This window comes from Chlorocebus sabaeus, chromosome 12 (assembly GCF_047675955.1).
Source record: "Chlorocebus sabaeus isolate Y175 chromosome 12, mChlSab1.0.hap1, whole genome shotgun sequence".
NCBI lineage: Eukaryota > Metazoa > Chordata > Mammalia > Primates > Cercopithecidae > Chlorocebus > Chlorocebus sabaeus.
The window spans coordinates 86,305,947-86,323,470 of NC_132915.1; the positions used below are offsets into that span (position 1 = coordinate 86,305,947).

Here is a 17,524-nt window from a genome sequence, read left to right on the forward strand (position 1 = left end):
CAAATTTCATTTCGTTATTTCCTGCCCGTACTTTTATAGACCTTTGGGTCCTAGGTATTGCTCTTCCTTCTGTTTGTTGTTAGAATGCCGGCCTATCTCTTGGCTGCTATATAATTCATGTAGCACTGGATTTTACCCCCCTTTCATATCTTGAGATATCATTGAAACCCGAAAGAGAACTGGCTGAAAGTCATTTAGGGCTTTGAACATTCTGCTCTGTTGGCTGCATTGTCATTTATAAGGATTACTATCTTTGCTTACAATCTTTTTAAGCCATTCAAATTACTATACTAAATTCGAGGTGATGTAAATGCATCTTCAAGTTCCAATTCATAAGACTGTCAGGTCTCTTTATTAAATTTTAGTCTAATATGTGCTACCTTTCCTATCCAGATATTCCATTTCTTTTCAAATTCAGTTAGGATAGAAAATAAAACAATATTTAAGACAGATGGTGAGGCATGATGTCTCATAGGAAAAAAAAATACATTGTGAGACAATTTGTGTAGAATTGAATTTTCCCCCTAATATGTGCTTGGATTTATGCTCTGAACTCTTTCTAATTAATATTTTCATAAAAATTTTTACATAATACTACTAAAGCAGATTGAAATCAGGTTTGAGACATCTTCAGAATCATTGATAACAGAGATTCTAAAGCTCCAAAAGAACTTTGTTAATTCATCATTTACTGAGTACCTGCTATGAGACTGACACTATCCTAAGTATTTGGGATATTAATTAAAGTAAGACAAGGGCCAGAAATATCTGAGAATTCAAGAGCTGTACAAAATCATTCATTCATTTATTCACTTATTCATGTATTTTTAAACATGACATAATATAGCCAGGTAGTTTTTTGTTTTTTTTTTTTTTTTTGAGAGAGAGTCTCGCTCTGTCGCCCAGGCTGGAGTGCAGTGACTGGATCTCAGCTCACTGCAAGCTCCGCCTCCCGGGTTTACACCATTCTCCTGCCTCAGCCTCCTGAGTAGCTGGGACTACAGGCGCCCGCCACCTCGCCCGGCTAGTTTTTTGTATATTTTAGTAGAGACGGGGTTTCACCGTGTTGGCCAGGATGGTCTCAATCTTCTGACCTCGTGATCTGTCCGTCTCGGCCTCCCAAAGTGCTGGGATTACAGGCTTGAGCCACCGCACCCGGCCAGCCAGGTAGTTTTCTTGATCCTAATGGAAAAGATGCACTTTGAAACATCTTCTATAAAACTTGTGTTGGTTGTATGGGAGCAGGGAACAATAATAAATAAATTTATTTTTATTTTTTATTTTATTTTATTTATTTTAAATAAAATAAAAAATTATTTAAGATAGTGAATACTACTATAAAGGAAATAAAACAATATGGTATGCTACTTTGCATTGGGGATGGAGAATTAGAATGTGAGCTAACTGCTTGTTGTTTGAGAAAGTAATATTTGAAATGACTGCTAAATAATGAAGAGGTCATGAGAAAAGCCAGGAAAGAGATATTCCAGAAAATGTGAACATCAAGTTCAGGTTCTTGGATGCTTATTTAAGGAAGAGACACTTGTGTGGATAGATGTCTGTCTGGATGAATGAATGAATGAATGAATGAATGAATGAATGAATGCATGAATGGAAGGTCATGAGCAAGGAGGACAGTAACAGGAGATGGAGGGATAAAGCAGGGGCTTTATCCATAGGCCTGGATACAGACTTTGAACTCTTCCACATGAGATGATAAGCCATTGAGGAGTTTTAGATGAGCGGCATGGCGTGGTGCAGTTTATGTTTTTAGAAGAGCACTATAGCTATGTTCTGAAGGAGGGATAGTTGGGAAACAAATGGTTGAGAAAAGAGAAGCAGATAGGCTGGTTAAGTGAGAATTGCAGTAATGATGTTGGCTTGAACTAGGGTGGTAGTGATAGAACAAAGTAGATCTATTTGAAATGTCCCAGGGAAAAGCAGCCTATGAGGTGTACTGATGGAGTTTGTGTGGTGTTAAAGGGTGAGCTGAAAAAAAAATAAGACAGGTGACTGGGAAGGTTTCGGTTTGGTCATTGTTAAGCTATGGTGTTGTCATTTACTAAGGTGGAGAAAAAGGGAATGTGGGGAGAAATCAGGATGTTTATTTGAGATACATTTTTTGATGTCTTTTGATGATTTTTTGATGCCTTTAAATAGGTAGATATTTAGTAGGGATATAATTTTAGGCAGTTGGGATTCAGAGAAGAGGTCATATCTAAGGCTATAAATGTTTCAGTCATTGGCACAAAGAGGTTTTAAAATTTTTATTTAGAAACTGAGACAGGATAAGAAACTGTAGGTAGAAAAGAAAAAGGGGTCCCCATCTAACCCTGAAGTCTGGCAACATTTCATGTAGAGTTAGGGAAGGAGAAGACCTCAAATGAGTCTGTGGGGGAGGAGCCCAGACGACTAGGATGACATGATGTCATGGAAGTCAAGAGAGGGAGGACTGCAAGAAGAAAGAAGGGGGTTACTTCTTTATATGCTTCAAAGCAGTCTAGCAAGATGAGGATTTTTACATTATGCTCAACTTTAGCAACTTTTAGGTTGATGGTGACCTTAATGAGATTAATTTTGGTGGAGTGGTGAGTATAGAAGCTAGACTGCAGCGAACCAATGGGTGAAGTGTAGGAGACAAAGTGGATAACACTGGTTTAGAAGACGCAATAAATTTTACTGTGAATCATAGAAAGAGAAATGTGGGGTAAGAGAAATAGTATTTAGGAGATGTATAACAGAATGAAAGGAGATTTACATTTTTGTTAATTTAAAAACTTTGTATATTTCAAGAGTTTTTAAATTTTTAGATCTTTAGATGGGCTATATTCTATTTTGCTGATTTGGGAGACTAATGATGTAGGAAATAAAGGGAAATGGTTTGTGCCAAACAAGTAGTGATGTGGAAAAGTGAGAGATGTCATAGAGCCGAAGTTGCTAGAATTAAATCTTAATGGAAGACTCAAAGGCAGGACCAGCCTTTCAGGCTAAGGAAGTAAGGGCAGATGCTCTGAGATGTGAGTTCTGGGAAAGAAGTGGATGTATTTGATGGTGGAGATGTGGTTGGAACTAAGAATGAGTAGGAAAGTTGGAGCTAGGATACAAAAGGACTTGAAAGCTAGTTGGGGAAGTTAAAATTTTGTAGGAGTCTATTAAGTATTTCAAACAGGCTGGGCATGGTGGCTCACACGTGTAATCCCAGCACTTTGGGAGGCCAAGGCAGGTGGATCACCTGAGGTCAGGAGTTCGAGACCAGCCTGACCAACATGGAGAAACCCTGTCTCTATTAAAAATACAAAAAATTAGCAGGCTTGGTGGTGCATTCCTTGGTGATAGCATCCCAGCTACTCAGGAGGCTGAGGCAGGAGAATCAGTTGAACCCGCGGAGGTTGCGGTGAGCCAAGATTGCGCCATTGAACTTCAGCCTGGGCAACAAGAGCAAAACTCCGTCTCAAAAAAAAAAAGTATTTCAAACATGAAAATATTCATAGTTTAGATAAATCATTCATAGATTCATGGGCTGTTTTATAAGAAGGTGAGGAAGATACAAAACCAGTTTTGAGTGTGTAAGGGCTAAGTAGACAGAATATGAGGCTGTGCTACAGGTGCTTTCCTTGATGGGCCTGAGTGTAGAGTTAGTGTGATAATGTGACTACTTCCAGGGATGATCTTCTTTTCCAGTGCCTTCAGTTTGGTGGAGGAGGCTTGATTCTCACAGTGAAACACAGGGAGGAATTTCTGGTCATATGAATATGTGGCCAACCTTTGAAGGAACCAGAAACCAACTTAAGCTCCTCAGATTCAGTAGACCTAATCAGCATCTGAAGCTTGTTAGCACATTCATCGTTCCTTAGGAGCCCTCACTGCCCTGTCTTTTGTACTCTGAGCAGGCTGATCTGGATGAGGAGGTTAAGAACAAACCCTGGTTTGAATAGAATTAAATGAGGTCAGCAATGTGGGTTTGACACGAAGCCTTTGAAAGATAGGCTATATAAAGTCAAGATATTTCTGTCCCAGAGGACACATATGCCAATATATAGCCACCTCCTGGCCCCACCCAAGCTTCCCCTTTGTAAACCTTCAGCAGGTAAGCACTCCTGCTCCCCCTGTTCCAAGAAACTAATGTTTAAGTACAAAGATTGCGCTTGTTGTGTGCGGGGGTTTTTCTTTTTGTTGCTGTTTGGAAGAATTGTGATGTGGCATAAAGACCGTTGTTATTGAACCCATTTATAAATAAACAGCTGAACTTAAAATATTCTACTTTTTTTCTGGCCTTTAAAGGCCTTTTTGAGAAGTAATCGTTGGACTAAAAGAGAATATCATAATGTCAATCACTGTTTTATTATCTAGAAATAGAAATAGACACTAATTTCTCAAAAGCTGTCCTATCTTTATTTGCAAGAAATTTAGAAAGACAGGTAAATCCACTCATCCTTTGGAAGGAGGTTCATTTCAGAAGAGTGCACTTTCAAACTCTTTGCTTTCTCCTTAAGCTCTAAATTAGTGACTAAGAACCCTCATCTCCCCATCTACAGGTAGTTTTGTGTATGTTTGGTTTTCTTTTTGGCTCATCAATGGGCTGGAAGATTAGTAACTTCAATAGCTTCCCAGACTAGTTATATTTAGCCTATACCAGTGAATGTTACAAAAAGTGAAATCAGAGATTTCCAAAAGTACTATTGAGACTCACTTAAGGGTAACCAACTATTTTGCTCCCAGAATTATATATTGAAAATTGGGCCAGGCATGGTGGCTCATGCCTATAATCCCAGCATTTTGGGAGGCTGAGAGGGGTGGATCACCTGAGGTCAGGAGTTCAAGACCAGCCTGACCAGCATGGTGAAACCATGTTTCTACTAAAAGTGCAAAAATTAGCCAGACGTGGTGGCGGGTGCATGTAATCCCAGCTACTCAGGAGGCTGAGACAGGAGAAATGCTAGAAGCCGGGAGGAAGAGGTTGCAGTGAGCCGAGATCATGCCATTGTATTCCAGCCTGGGAGACAGAGCGAGACTGAAGAAAGAAAGAAAGAGAGCGAGAGAAAGAAAGAAAAGAAATTGGGTCTGATGAGGTGGCATGGTGCAGTGAATTACAAATTGTAACACAAATTTATATTTGACATGTATTATAAATTCAAGATCCATCAGTCTAGTCTTATCTGTACTGGAAATTCTCTCTAACAGCTTCAGAAAATCACTTCAGCCTTATGAACCTCAGCTTTCCCATAAGTAAAATGAAATAATTGCTTTCAACTTCATGATCATCATCATCATCGGCCACTTATTGACCACTTGTTACGTACTAAGGACTTTACTTGCATTTACTACTTGTTGTGAGTTCACAAAGGAAGAAGTGGTGGCTATTTTATTTATTACTATGTGCTTATAGTTTATCATTGTACCTGGCCTATAGAAACAATTAAGTACATATTTTTGGTTGTTATATACTTGCCTTTAATATTCAGTGACTTGAGCTTCATAAACATTCAATCCTTCAACCATTATTCAGATGAGGAAACCAACAAATTCTATGCAATTTGTTCAAATAAGTAGAAACTGACATGTGTGCTAAGAAAAATCAATTACAACACCTCATTGCCTCTAACAGTGTAAAAGTTGTGAGTACAAAATAACTTTCTCATTTAGAAAAATTTTCAAAGTCTCCTCATTCCTAAGGGATAATTTCAATTTCTTTAACATGGCATTGCAGTCCTTTTTGTATCTAGCTTCAGATCAGTTTCTCAATGTATTAGTTCCAGGTTTTACTGCATTCCCTTACTAAGTATTGGTCAAAGTTTATCCTTTACTCAGACCCCTCTCTTTGCATGCTCAAATTATTTATATCCTCTATGATGTTTCCCTCAAATTATTTTGTCAAGGAAACCTTCTCTCATTTTCCCAAGAAGTACTGATAGGAGAAAGTCCTGTCCTGATTCATCAATGTATTTCCAGCACCAGCATGACAACAAGTAGATGTTAGTATATTGATTAAATGAATTTATAACCTTCTCCAGTTCTCATCTAATGATTAGGAGATATTTTAGCTGGGTATTGCAATAGCCCTCACTCCTAAAATCTCCAGAAAGCTTTGGTAGCTGTTATGTGTTGCTCACTCATTGCTGAAATAATAAAAAAATGAATGACTGGGTTCTTAGTGTTAGCTGGGCATCTCAGAAATATTTGAGAAGCAATCCCTTGGGGTTTAATTTTGAAAACTGCAATCCCAAGGTTTGAGGAAATTTTATAGTGAAGCTGATGAATCTTTTAGGAAAAGTAAGACATACCCTATAAGAAGGTGCCTCTGTTTTGATGAAATCTGGTTTGTAGTACTATCATGGTATGGTTGCTAATAGCATTACAAAAAAGTACACAAGCACCTAATTAGTTTAGACTATGTATAATTTGGTAACAAATGAACTCTAAGATAAATCCATTGTTAGCTTTCATTTGTCATTCATCCAGTCATATATTCCTCAATCACTGGCTTGGTGTCCCCTTTACTCTGAGCACTGTTATGGGTTGGAACTACTACTGTGAAGGACTCCACAATTCAGTTCGCAGAGATCTTGTCTGCCTGATAAGGAAACAGACCCACAGATAGACAGTAAGGAAACTGTGTTGGAAGAAATCTGGGAACTGTGAGAACACAGGAATGACACTCAGCAAGGGTGGGAGTCAGGAAAAAGGGATGAAGAATAGAGAAGACTTGCAAAAGAGATACTCTAGATGAACCTTGAAGAACCAGTGGGAGTTAGCAAGGTGAAAAATGGAAAGCGCATTTCAGGCAGAGAAAAATAACCTTTGTAAGGGCATGGAGAAATGAAACAGAATTGTTGGTGTAGAATGTTCATGAAGAGGTCAGTTTGTGGATGATCTTGTATGCCAAGCTAAGGAAAATGATCTTTTTAAAAATTATTTTTATTTATTTTTATTTATTTATTTATTTATTTATTTTGAGACAGAGTCTTGCTCTGTCTCGCAGGCTGGAGTGCAGTGGCGTGATCTCAACTCACCGCAACCACTGCCTCCCGTACTCAACCGATTCTCTTGCCTCAGCCTCCCACGTAGCTGGGATTATAGGCACACACCACCATGCCTGGCTAATTTTTGTATTTTTTGTAGACCCAGGGTTTCACCATGTTAGCCAGGCTGGTCTCAAACTCCTGACCTCAGATGATTCGCCCACCTCAGCCTACCAAAGTGCTGGGATTACAGGCATGAGCCACCATGGCCAGTGGAAAATGATTCTCTGTAAGTAGTGAGGATCTATCAAAGGAGGAGCATGGTAAGATTCCTATGTCAGGTAGGAGAGTTATAGCCAAAATACCTTAAATTATCCCACTATCTTGGAGAATACACCTTATCTCAGGCCTTGTTTGAAGAACACATTGACTTCAGTTAGCTTTTACAGTAACCAATAACTTACGACTATCTGTTCAACATTTTGAAATTGATGAGAGTCAATGTGAAGGCAAGTTTCTTTGTGAAAATTATCCCTGATATCTTGTACTGAGAAGACACGAATAATTTAATAAACATTCAATCCTCCAATATAAATAAAAATAGGGTTAGATTATCTTCTCTATAAGGGTAAGATCTAGTCTCTAAAATGACTTAATTTCCTTAGCAAAAAACCTCTCAGAATGACAGAAATTGGGGTTAGATTTTAGTTCTTCTAAAGGCTAATTTCTTCCTGATTATGTTTAAGACCATAATAAATTTGTCTGCTAGGTCAGCAGAACCGGAGAATGGTTCCTCCCTTCTCCAGCTCTGACTTCTTTAGCCTCTTTAGTTATTTTTGTCATGTATTCACCTGAGTGATTCCAGTGATGTCATAAATTCCCAAAGTTTCTAATCCAGCTAAGTTAATTATTGTCCACTAGTTGTATTGAAATCATTCCAATATAAGTCAGTATATTATTTTCTTTAGGTTGTTACCTTTTTCTTTTTTTCGTTTACTTGCTTCCTTGACATTTATATTGAAAATAGCTCATGCATCCTCTTTGATCATTTCTATCCTTCAAGATACCTTAGGGTCTGGGGCTGGGTAGAGAAAAGTAGAATCTCTAATTAAGCAGACTTCTTCTCCAACTCCAACCTCATTAGCATCATTATTAAGAATAGACCCTTTGTCTTTAAGACCAGTATTATTTTTCCATCTCAGTCTGTTATGCTATTTGATCATCCTCAGAACCTTGTTGAGAAAGTCTAAAATGTAATTTTGTTTTCATTTTATATATGGGGAAACTGAGGCATGGGGAGGTGAAATACCATGTCCAAGATTAACCAATAATCAGAGATAGATCAGGAGCTTGAATCCAGGGTTTCCGACTTCAAGGATAAGAACTCTTAACAATAGCGCTAACCTGAGCCTTTGCTTATACTTCAAGGTAAACTAATCTCATTTTCCTAAGATTTGGTCTTCCAAGCCTTCAAATGAGAATAACAATCTCTGTGTCGCTTAAATAGTGTCCTGCAGACGTGCCTCAGAAACTCAGGGACATGGCATTTCACCTTGATGCCCCAGACAAATGAAAATAAAAGTCAACTGGTGGCAGTATCAACTATGTTCACTTACAGAAAGTCCATCTGCCTCAGGCTTTTGAAGCTGAACTCTTTTCTTCCAAAAGGAAAAGAAAGTTTCTGGCATATGAAATCTCAACTGGGGAAGACAGACTTTGCTAATGGCACCCCACCCACATCAAGTCTCCTAGCTGGATAGAGCAGATTTCTAAATGTGTCACCACGTGAAAGGGAATGAACCTGAAGTGAGGAATTCCCTGATGTGAGGGGAAGATGGCGTGGGATGGAGAAATCAGAGTGCCCAGTGCAATCCCACTATCAGCTAGTCACCACCTGGCTTACAGCTCCATTTCCTTCTCCCTAAGGCGCAGTCTAAAGAAAACAGTCAAAGAGTGCAGAGTTTAAACTATATTTGGATGAGAGTATATACATCGGGGATGCCAGATTTTGGTCATTTATTCGTTCATTCAACACATATTTATTGAAAGTGTATTATGTTTTCAGAATGTATATGTGTATAAAAGTGTGTGCATGTGCACATGCATGTGTATGTCTGTGTATAATTTTCATAGTACCTCTCACAATGAAATGTACTGTATTATTATCAATGCCACCTAGCTACTACATGGAAGTTATTTGACCTTGGTATTGACTTCAGACTCTTTTCACTACAACCTGCTCAGCATCAAGCAGAAAGTATTTAAGGAGCACCAAGTAAATTGATGTAATGAAAACAAGACCAGTTTGTTTTAATGTTTTGTTGTTGCTGTCTTTGTTTTTTCTGGCTGCACATTTGTATTCCATTCCTCACTCTGTTCTCTTCTGTGCTTGGGGCAAAGGGAGTAGAGAGGGAGAGAGAATTCCCCAGACACGGGCTGGCAGATGTAGCTGAAGGGCCCCCGGGACACTAGTAGCAACAGAAACTGAATAGCTGTGTCCAAGGATGTTATTTTAAAAAGGGACTCACAATAGCTTTGTCAGCAGAATCTTGGAAAGAAACTGCACCTTCTCTCTTTCTTTCTCTCTCCCTTGTTTTCTTTTTAACTCCATCTTTGTTTTCTGTCTTTTAACTCTTCCTCTACCTCTCCATATATCATCTGTCTACTTATCGACCTGCCTACATACCTGTTTACCTACCTATGTCTGTTTCTACCTTTCCTCCATTCTCAGGTTCTGCTGACCTAGCAGACAAATTTATTATGGTCTTAAACATAATCAGGAAGAAATTAGCCTTTAGAAGAACTAAAATCTAACCCCAATTTCTGTCATTCTGAGAGGTTTTTTGCTAAGGAAATTAAGTCATTTTAGAGACTAGATCTTACCCTTATAGAGAACATAATCTAACCCTATTTTTATTTATATTGGAGGAGAAGATAGTGATACCAAGAGTTAGGCACCCCTATGATCTTATTTCCAAGAGGCTGTTTTTGTCATTCTGTAGCTATGGCATGTAGGGGGAGGACTTCTCTGCTAGGTATAAAAAGGCCAGTCTTCTACTTCTTGCTCTGCTACCACCTGTCTCTGTGACCTGGAAGCAGATGCCTTCCTCCTCGAGCTCACAGTTTTCCATTAGATAAAATGGGTGAAGGGGCCAGCATTGTACCCACAGTCATCTGAAATCACTGCAACAATGCTGGGTAAACATCATTACCTCCATTTTTTTTCAGATGATGAAAATTAAGTTCAGAGAGGTTAGGTTATTTTATTTATGTCATCTTTGTAGTGCTTATAGGAAGCAGAATTCAGATTTGTACCTGCTTCTGCCTGATGTGAAAGCCCTTGCTCTTTTCAGTTCTCTGTATTGAGTTTCTGAAGAGTATACTCTGGATTTATGACTGGTCACTCTTGGATTGGGCCTAGGTTATATGGTATGTAGAGAGGCCACATTCACAAGAGGTTGGAGCTACTGAGAAGTGCTGAGCCTATATTCTTTCTAGGGTTGAACTGCCATGAATGCTACTGGTCACTTATAACGAATTGATTTATTCTGTTTCTTTTACTCGTTCTTTCTTTCTTTTTCTTTTTTATTTTTTGTTTGTTTGTTTGTTTGAGACAGGGTCTTTCTCTGTCACCCAGGCTGGAGTGCAGTGGTGTGATCACTGTTCACTGCTGCCCTGATCTACTGGGCTCAATAAATCCTCTCACCTCAGCCTCCTGAGTAGCTGAAACTACAGGTGTGCACCACTGTGCCCAGCTAACTTTTGTATGTTTTGGAGAGACAGGGTATCATCATGTTGCTCAGGCTCATTAGATGGTTCAAGCAATCTACCTGTCTTGGCTCTCCCCAAAATGCTGGGATTACAGGCATGAGCCACTGTGCCCGGCCCTATTTGGGCTCCTTTGATAGTATTTCACTAGGTAAACTGTCACCAGAAATAAACAAGGGATTTTGCAGCTTGGAAGAAGTTCAGCATTCTGCTGCCCCTGAATCCAATGACTTCTTTTCAGATACTCAAGGTCATAGAAATCTGTCTTGTTTCTCCTTGGTGGGGGCTCTTTCTAGCTAGGGGAAAGTTGCTTGAAAGTGTTTCAAGTGAGCACTGATTTCACAAGCTGATTTAATTCCTCCATTAGAAGCAAATCGACCCCTTAAAAGAAGAGTATTTTTTTTTTCTCTCTCTCAGTGATTATTGTAGGATGTACAAAGCACATTTATGTTCATTTCCTATTAGAGTTCTATGGTTATCCTGAGAGATTATCCTGGTTGGGACTATAATTTCTACATTATAGATTGGGGAAGGGGGCAGAGGCCAAGAAGTAAGTGAAGCCAGTTGTGCAAAGTTACACAGCTAATATAAGGGACAGAAACCAAACCCTGGTGTTTGGCCCTAAATTCAGTGCCCTCTCCAGAGCTCCACTCTATTATTTTGTGGAAGAATGTTCTAAATCAAGCAGAAGCCTTAGGGTGACCGTATATCCTGATTTGTCTGAGAGATTCAGATTTTCCCAGGATGTGTTCCTTTTGTTTGGACATAATTTTTAATAGCACCACTATCATATTCAAAGTGCTCTAGTTTGGATGATAAATTATATAGTAACCCTAAGACACTGGCTAGCAACTATATTTCAAGGAGCTCAGAATCTTTCAGAAGTCCTGCAACATGTAGACTTAATAGCAGCACAGTGTGATAAGTGTTAAGATAGAAATCTTTATAAAATAGGCACCCACACAGGAGGTGGTATTTAGCTTTGCCTAGAAAGTTGGGAAAATAGCACAGAAGAGCTGGTGCTAGAATTAGTAAAAAGGTGGACAAGGTGATCTCTTTTGGATGGCCACATTGAGGTTTTTCCTTGTATTGTTCTGTGTTGAAATATCAAGAAACATGCATAGGTCATACCTACTTAGAAGGCATCCTACTGCTCGCTTTGTGCTTCTGTTATCCTTGTCCTTGCAGCTAAGTGAGAATCATTGCAACCGACTACAGCTTTAAATCATTCCAAACAGAAGCCCTTGCTGTGGTTTAGATGACATGGGAGCTTGAGAATTCACTTGGTCTTTAACTGAAACTCCTAGGGTATCTGACCAGCCCTTAGAAGCCTATAGCATTAGACAGGAAGGGTTCTTGGCATCTCAATAGTGTAACCTCTTTCTCTGCTCTGATGGTTGAGCCCAGTGAGGCAAGGAGACTTGTTCAAATTAACAGAGCAATTTGGTTTCAGATCTGGAATTGAAGCAAGTGTCCCTTGTAAATCAGTTCATGTTTTAATGCAAAACTGAAATCCTCTTTGGAGTTAAATAACCCCCAGTTTGCATCTGTGAAATTCTGTTGTGTCAACTGCACTCAGAACTTGGAAAGTGAATGCCTGAGTTGGAGACCCAGATCAGGTATTAACATACTGTGTGATATTGGGCAAGTTATTAAAGATGTATGGAATCTCAGTTTCCTCATCTGAAAGAATAATATCTTCCTCACAAAATTTTTATGAGGAATATTTGGAGTAATGAAGGTGAAAGTGTTTGTGAACTTTTTATTACAGCGTAGACACACAACACGAGGTCTACCTTCTTTACATATTTTAAATGTACAGTCCAATATCGTTAACTCTAAGCACACTATTTTACAGCAGATTCCTATAACTTTTTCATGTTGTGCAATTGAAACCATATACTCACTGAAAAGCAACTCTCCATTTCCTCCCCCTCCAAGACCCTGGAAACCACCATTTTACTTTCTACTTCTATGAGCTTCCCTACTTTAGATGCCACTTATACGTGGAATCATGCAGTATTTGCCCTTCTGCGACTGGATTATTTCCGTTAGCATGGTGAACTCAAGCTTCATCCATGTTGTTGCAGATGACAGAATTTCCCTTTTTTTAAAGACTGAGTAATAGTCCATCGTGACTAATGATGATGGGCTTGACAGTGCCAACGGTTTTGGTGGTCTGATTCTACAGCTGCTGATGATAGCTGAGGCCAAAGAACAAATATTTATTTGTTCTCTCCCTTTCTATGTCAATCTTCTGCAGATGAACCCAGCCGGTGCTATTTCCATGATGGTGATGGGGTATGTGAGGAGTTTGAACAAAAAACCAGCATTAAGGACTGTGGTGTCTACACGCCCCAGGGATTCCTGGATCAATGGGCATCCAATGCTTCAGTATCTCATCAAGACCAGCAGTGCCCAGGCTGGGTCATCATCGGACAGCCAGCAGCATCCCAGGTAAGATCCTAACCATGTGTGACATTTCCTGCAGACATTCAAAATCTCCGCTATGCCCCACAAGGCTACTCACCTCTAAGGCAGTGTCATTGGATGCGGCCACTTGAGCATATCTTTATTAAATGTACTGTTAGGGCTTCATGAATACCATTTGCAAAGGATTCGATCTGGAATTGTTAGGGCAGGGAACATTGTATGATGGGGTAATGACTGTCCTCCTATTTCCTTGCCTGTGATAACTAATATTTGGAGAAAGAACTCCATTTTGCATATACCATGTGTTTCAATGAGGTAAGAATGAATTTATATTAGAAGTCCCACTTTTTAGGGGGTGCCAAGCTGTGTACTCCCTGATTTAACAGTAATTCTACAGTAATTTGCTATGTGGCCTTAGACTAGTTCCCCTACCTCTCTGGGCCCTATTTTTCTCCCTCATCCTTAAAATAAAGAGGAGTTGAGCTTGTTGATCTCCAAGGGCCTTCCCAATTCTAAGAAGCTGTGACTCATGCCTCAGTCCCCTAATGCACTATTTATGTGCCACAGTTCTTCTCCCGGGGACTGACAGCTTAGTCCAGGGAGTGAGAGTTTTGGGGCCACCAGTGCTTATATGATTCTAGAGATGGCCATGCTGTCCCGAGGGCCCCCTTTCCAATTATCCTGCCAAAGAAGCACCTGCCTTCCCCAAGACTCACATTTCTCAGGGGCATGACTCAGCGCTTCTGGTTGCCTGGCCTAGTGGCCTTTCAGAGACCAGCCTGCCTCCTGGCCTTGCAGATGAGCTGCTATTCCCAGACATTCCTTTCTAATACTGCTTTCTTGATTTAGGTTCAGTGGGGTAGGCCTGGCTTCTAGATGAAAGAAAGATATGACCTTCCTCTGGGGTCCAGTGAAGAATCACTGGGTGAGGTACAGAGTAGGACTACCTCATTTTTAGTTGTTGCATGTATTTGATTATTTCTTCATTCATTTTTTGTTTATGTTTACATTACTAAAGCCTTTATTCATTTGCATTTATTTTTGAATGCCCTCAGGAGAGTGGAAACAAATGGTAACATGGCATTTCCTGATGCTTAATATGTATAGTGCCAGCCTGCTGAATGAATGAATCAGTGCATGGATAGATGAATGGCTAGGGTTCATCCTCCCACTGTGCCACCTCTGTGCTTGGTGGAATCATCTGTGTGGTTGCATTTATCATACTGAACTCTGAGGTATCTGTTTGTCTGTCTGGCTCCCCCATTAGGCTGCTGGTTCTTTGATAACAAGTTTCAGTTTATTCATCTTTGTCCCCTCATCTTCAAGCACAGGCTAGATAGGTGCCCAGCAAATGTGTGTTTAATTGACTGTAGATACACACGCATACACACACATACATCCCATTGCCACATGCAAATGAACGACACTGACAGAAAACACTCAAACATTGCCTCTCTATCACATAGAATGTCCTGCTTCAGAAACAACAAGGCTGGGGCCAGCAAAAGAAACAGGAATTCCAAATTCAACACTAGCATCCAGTTCTTAGAAATGTTTTAAAAACAACCTTCAACCAAGAGAATTATTAACACACTCAGAACCTCCCATGAGCAAGAGTTGAGGTAGCAGCTGTGCTTAAAAATCACCCAAAGGTTATTGCGACTAATGTGAGAAAAGGAGAGAAAAAATTTCCCAGTCTTAGCATTTGAAAAGAAGCTACATGGGGCAATTATTCCAATCTTGTAAGGAGGGGCTGTCAGGAATTACTGGTGATTATCTCTTCCTAAACAAAAATCCAATTTAAAAAATCATTATAAATACTAGCTCTTCGATCTACAAAGAGGAGATGAGGAAACAAAATCATCCTATTGAATTATTCATTGTAACCAATTTTATTTTAATGAAATCGACTAGGTTCCATTACTCTGGGCTTGGACATAATCTTTGTTACAAGGAGATTTCAGCTGTAACTAAATTTGCCATAATGAGATCAGCTCACTGGAGAATACAGGGTCAGGGGAGGGAATATGTGTGCAGGCTGGGTGCAGGGCCAGGCCGAGGGCAGCGGAACAAAAGTCTTCTGAATTCCTCATCTGAAAGCAAGTACCTAGAAGTCATTCACACACACACACACCCTAACACCACCACACACGGGCACAGGCACATGCATACACATGTACATGGGCACACAGTCACACACACACAGACACACACACACACACAGAGCCTGCATAATTAGAGGTAAGGGCTATTCCTGAAGTGCAAACGTACCTTCCTTCCAACAACAGAGAATGAGGAGGAAATATAATTGTGCCCTTCTTTACCTTGTACAGTGATTAGAAGAGATTGGTGGTTAATTTTCACCCTGTCAGGGCTTCCAGTGAAGATGTTGATAGCTTGAGAGGAGGAGCTGGGAGACTCTTAGAAGTCGGGCTTAGGAAGAAGATGGGAATTGTATCATGTGCTTCTCACTTTCCCCCCAGATGCTCATACTCTCCCTCTTCTCTCTCCCTCTCTGTCTCTCTCACACACACACAGACACACACACACAAACATACATACACAAATTTACACACAAAAAGGCCCTGTAGGAGCATGGGAATACCAAAGCAGATAGAAGAGAATAGCAGGAAGGAAATTGTAGTTATCAAGGTCCACCAGGCAGTGGACACATGTATGCACATTACAGCCAATCTCCTTGTCATTCTTCAAGGTAGAAATTGTTGTCTACCTTGGAGAAACTGAGGAACACAGCGGCTTCACTATAAGTTACATAATCCATAAGGGAAGAATCTAGGATTAGAAGAATCTCATGGAAGATGAATGACAGTGGGCCCTTGGGAACCTGAGGTCACATTCAAAAGTTGGAAGTGGCTGGATTCCTGGAAAACTTCACTGCAAAACAAGCAGAAAGACTCCCAGATGGATAGATCTCAGCGTTGAGTGTCACTCTGCAGACCTCATGAGGTACTTCAGTTCTCCTTGAGCAAACTTATAGTCACTGCCTCTACCTTCAAATTCAGGCTGTTCCCATTCCCTGACAAGGTGGCCGTGTTCCATGATGCCCTGGAGTTCCTTAGGACACTCCATTAACTTAGGGAATGATGAAATAACCTAGTCGTTCCCATTTCCTCTTTACAATTCAGTTCGGTCCCACTTTCTATCTTTCCCTGATGCAATAAAAATGATAAACGCAGATGTTTATTGGAGTTATGTGCCTAGTTCTGTGCTAGAGCCTGTTGAAGATACCAAAGAACTGAAATACCCAGCCTCTGACCTAGTCACTGTACAGGAGTTAGGAGTGAGAATTCTATCAAGGGCACATTCTTATCACAATAAGTCTGCAGGATCTCTGTGAGTACTACAAAGAAACAGCATGCGTTGTACTATATGGCTTGAGAATATTGAATAAAACTTCAGTTTTGATGCTGTAAAAGTCTGCCATATCTAATGGTTTCCAGTGTTTCTCGTTCATTCTTTTCAAACAAGATTCCCAAATTTGGTTAAGGCAAAGCTAACCCTGAACATTGAGTCTCATATCCAAACCTTATCAGAAGTATCAAAACTTCCTGGTTGTGCAAATTGGGTTGAATATCCTATAATAAGAGACATTCTTTGGATATTTTGGCCATGCACCTTCTTGGCCCAGCTGGAATTAAGAAGTTCCTGAGACAGAAAAAAAAATTGAAATTAACCGAAAAAATCAAGTTATCTCTCTTCTGGGAACCTTAGAACCTGGTTTGGTTTAAGTGCTTGCAAAAATCTCGTATTGTTCTTATTTTGTCTCCATGTTTCACATTTCTCTAATGCTTTACACAAAAGGCTTCCAAAATGAGATGTTGATATTCCTTCCTTTTACCCCCACCCCCAGCATTTCTACCAAAGTCTGTTTCCTCCTATCCAAACATTTCCTCCTTTGCAGCGGCCTGAGTAGGAAATGGAAATATTAAGACTATCTGGAATTTACAGTGCTCTCTTAAGGGATTACAGACCTTCAGTCAAGCAACCAATTTATTTGGTTAATCCTTTGAGGGTAAAACTTAGACTAAGCATTTTGAGGGCAGTAGTTTGAGGGCAAAAGTAAAGAAAACTTTTCAAAGAATGAGAACTATCCACAGTGGGATGGAGTGCCTCGTGATATAAGAAGTTCCCCATTATAAGACATTCAGGCTGGGCAGCTGACTGAACAGAAGATTCCCGCACTAGAAGGCAGGTGAGACCTAGGTATGCCTCTTTTCTTTGTAATTTATTCTCTGACTTTATGTCCCATTAACCCACAATTGGGTATATTAGTCCTTGACCACTTCATTTTGAGTTACTATTATTATTCCTTGGCCCATTCATAATACTTCATGCCTCTGCTA

General features: G+C 39.9%; 1 protein-coding gene and 1 long non-coding RNA gene across 2 annotated transcripts in view; one reads left to right on the top strand and one right to left on the bottom strand.

The window, feature by feature from the left end:
- Positions 1–17,524, top strand: part of PAPPA (pappalysin 1) — a 248,975-nt gene that overhangs the window by 135,268 nt on the left and 96,183 nt on the right. Inside the window, exon 10 of the mRNA XM_073021874.1 lies at positions 12,991–13,184. Coding sequence (XP_072877975.1) covers positions 12,991–13,184 — 194 coding nt within the window. The remainder of the gene's footprint in view (positions 1–12,990; positions 13,185–17,524) is intronic.
- Positions 1–17,524, bottom strand: part of LOC140712981 (uncharacterized) — a 79,176-nt gene that overhangs the window by 5,075 nt on the left and 56,577 nt on the right. The window lies entirely within an intron of this gene.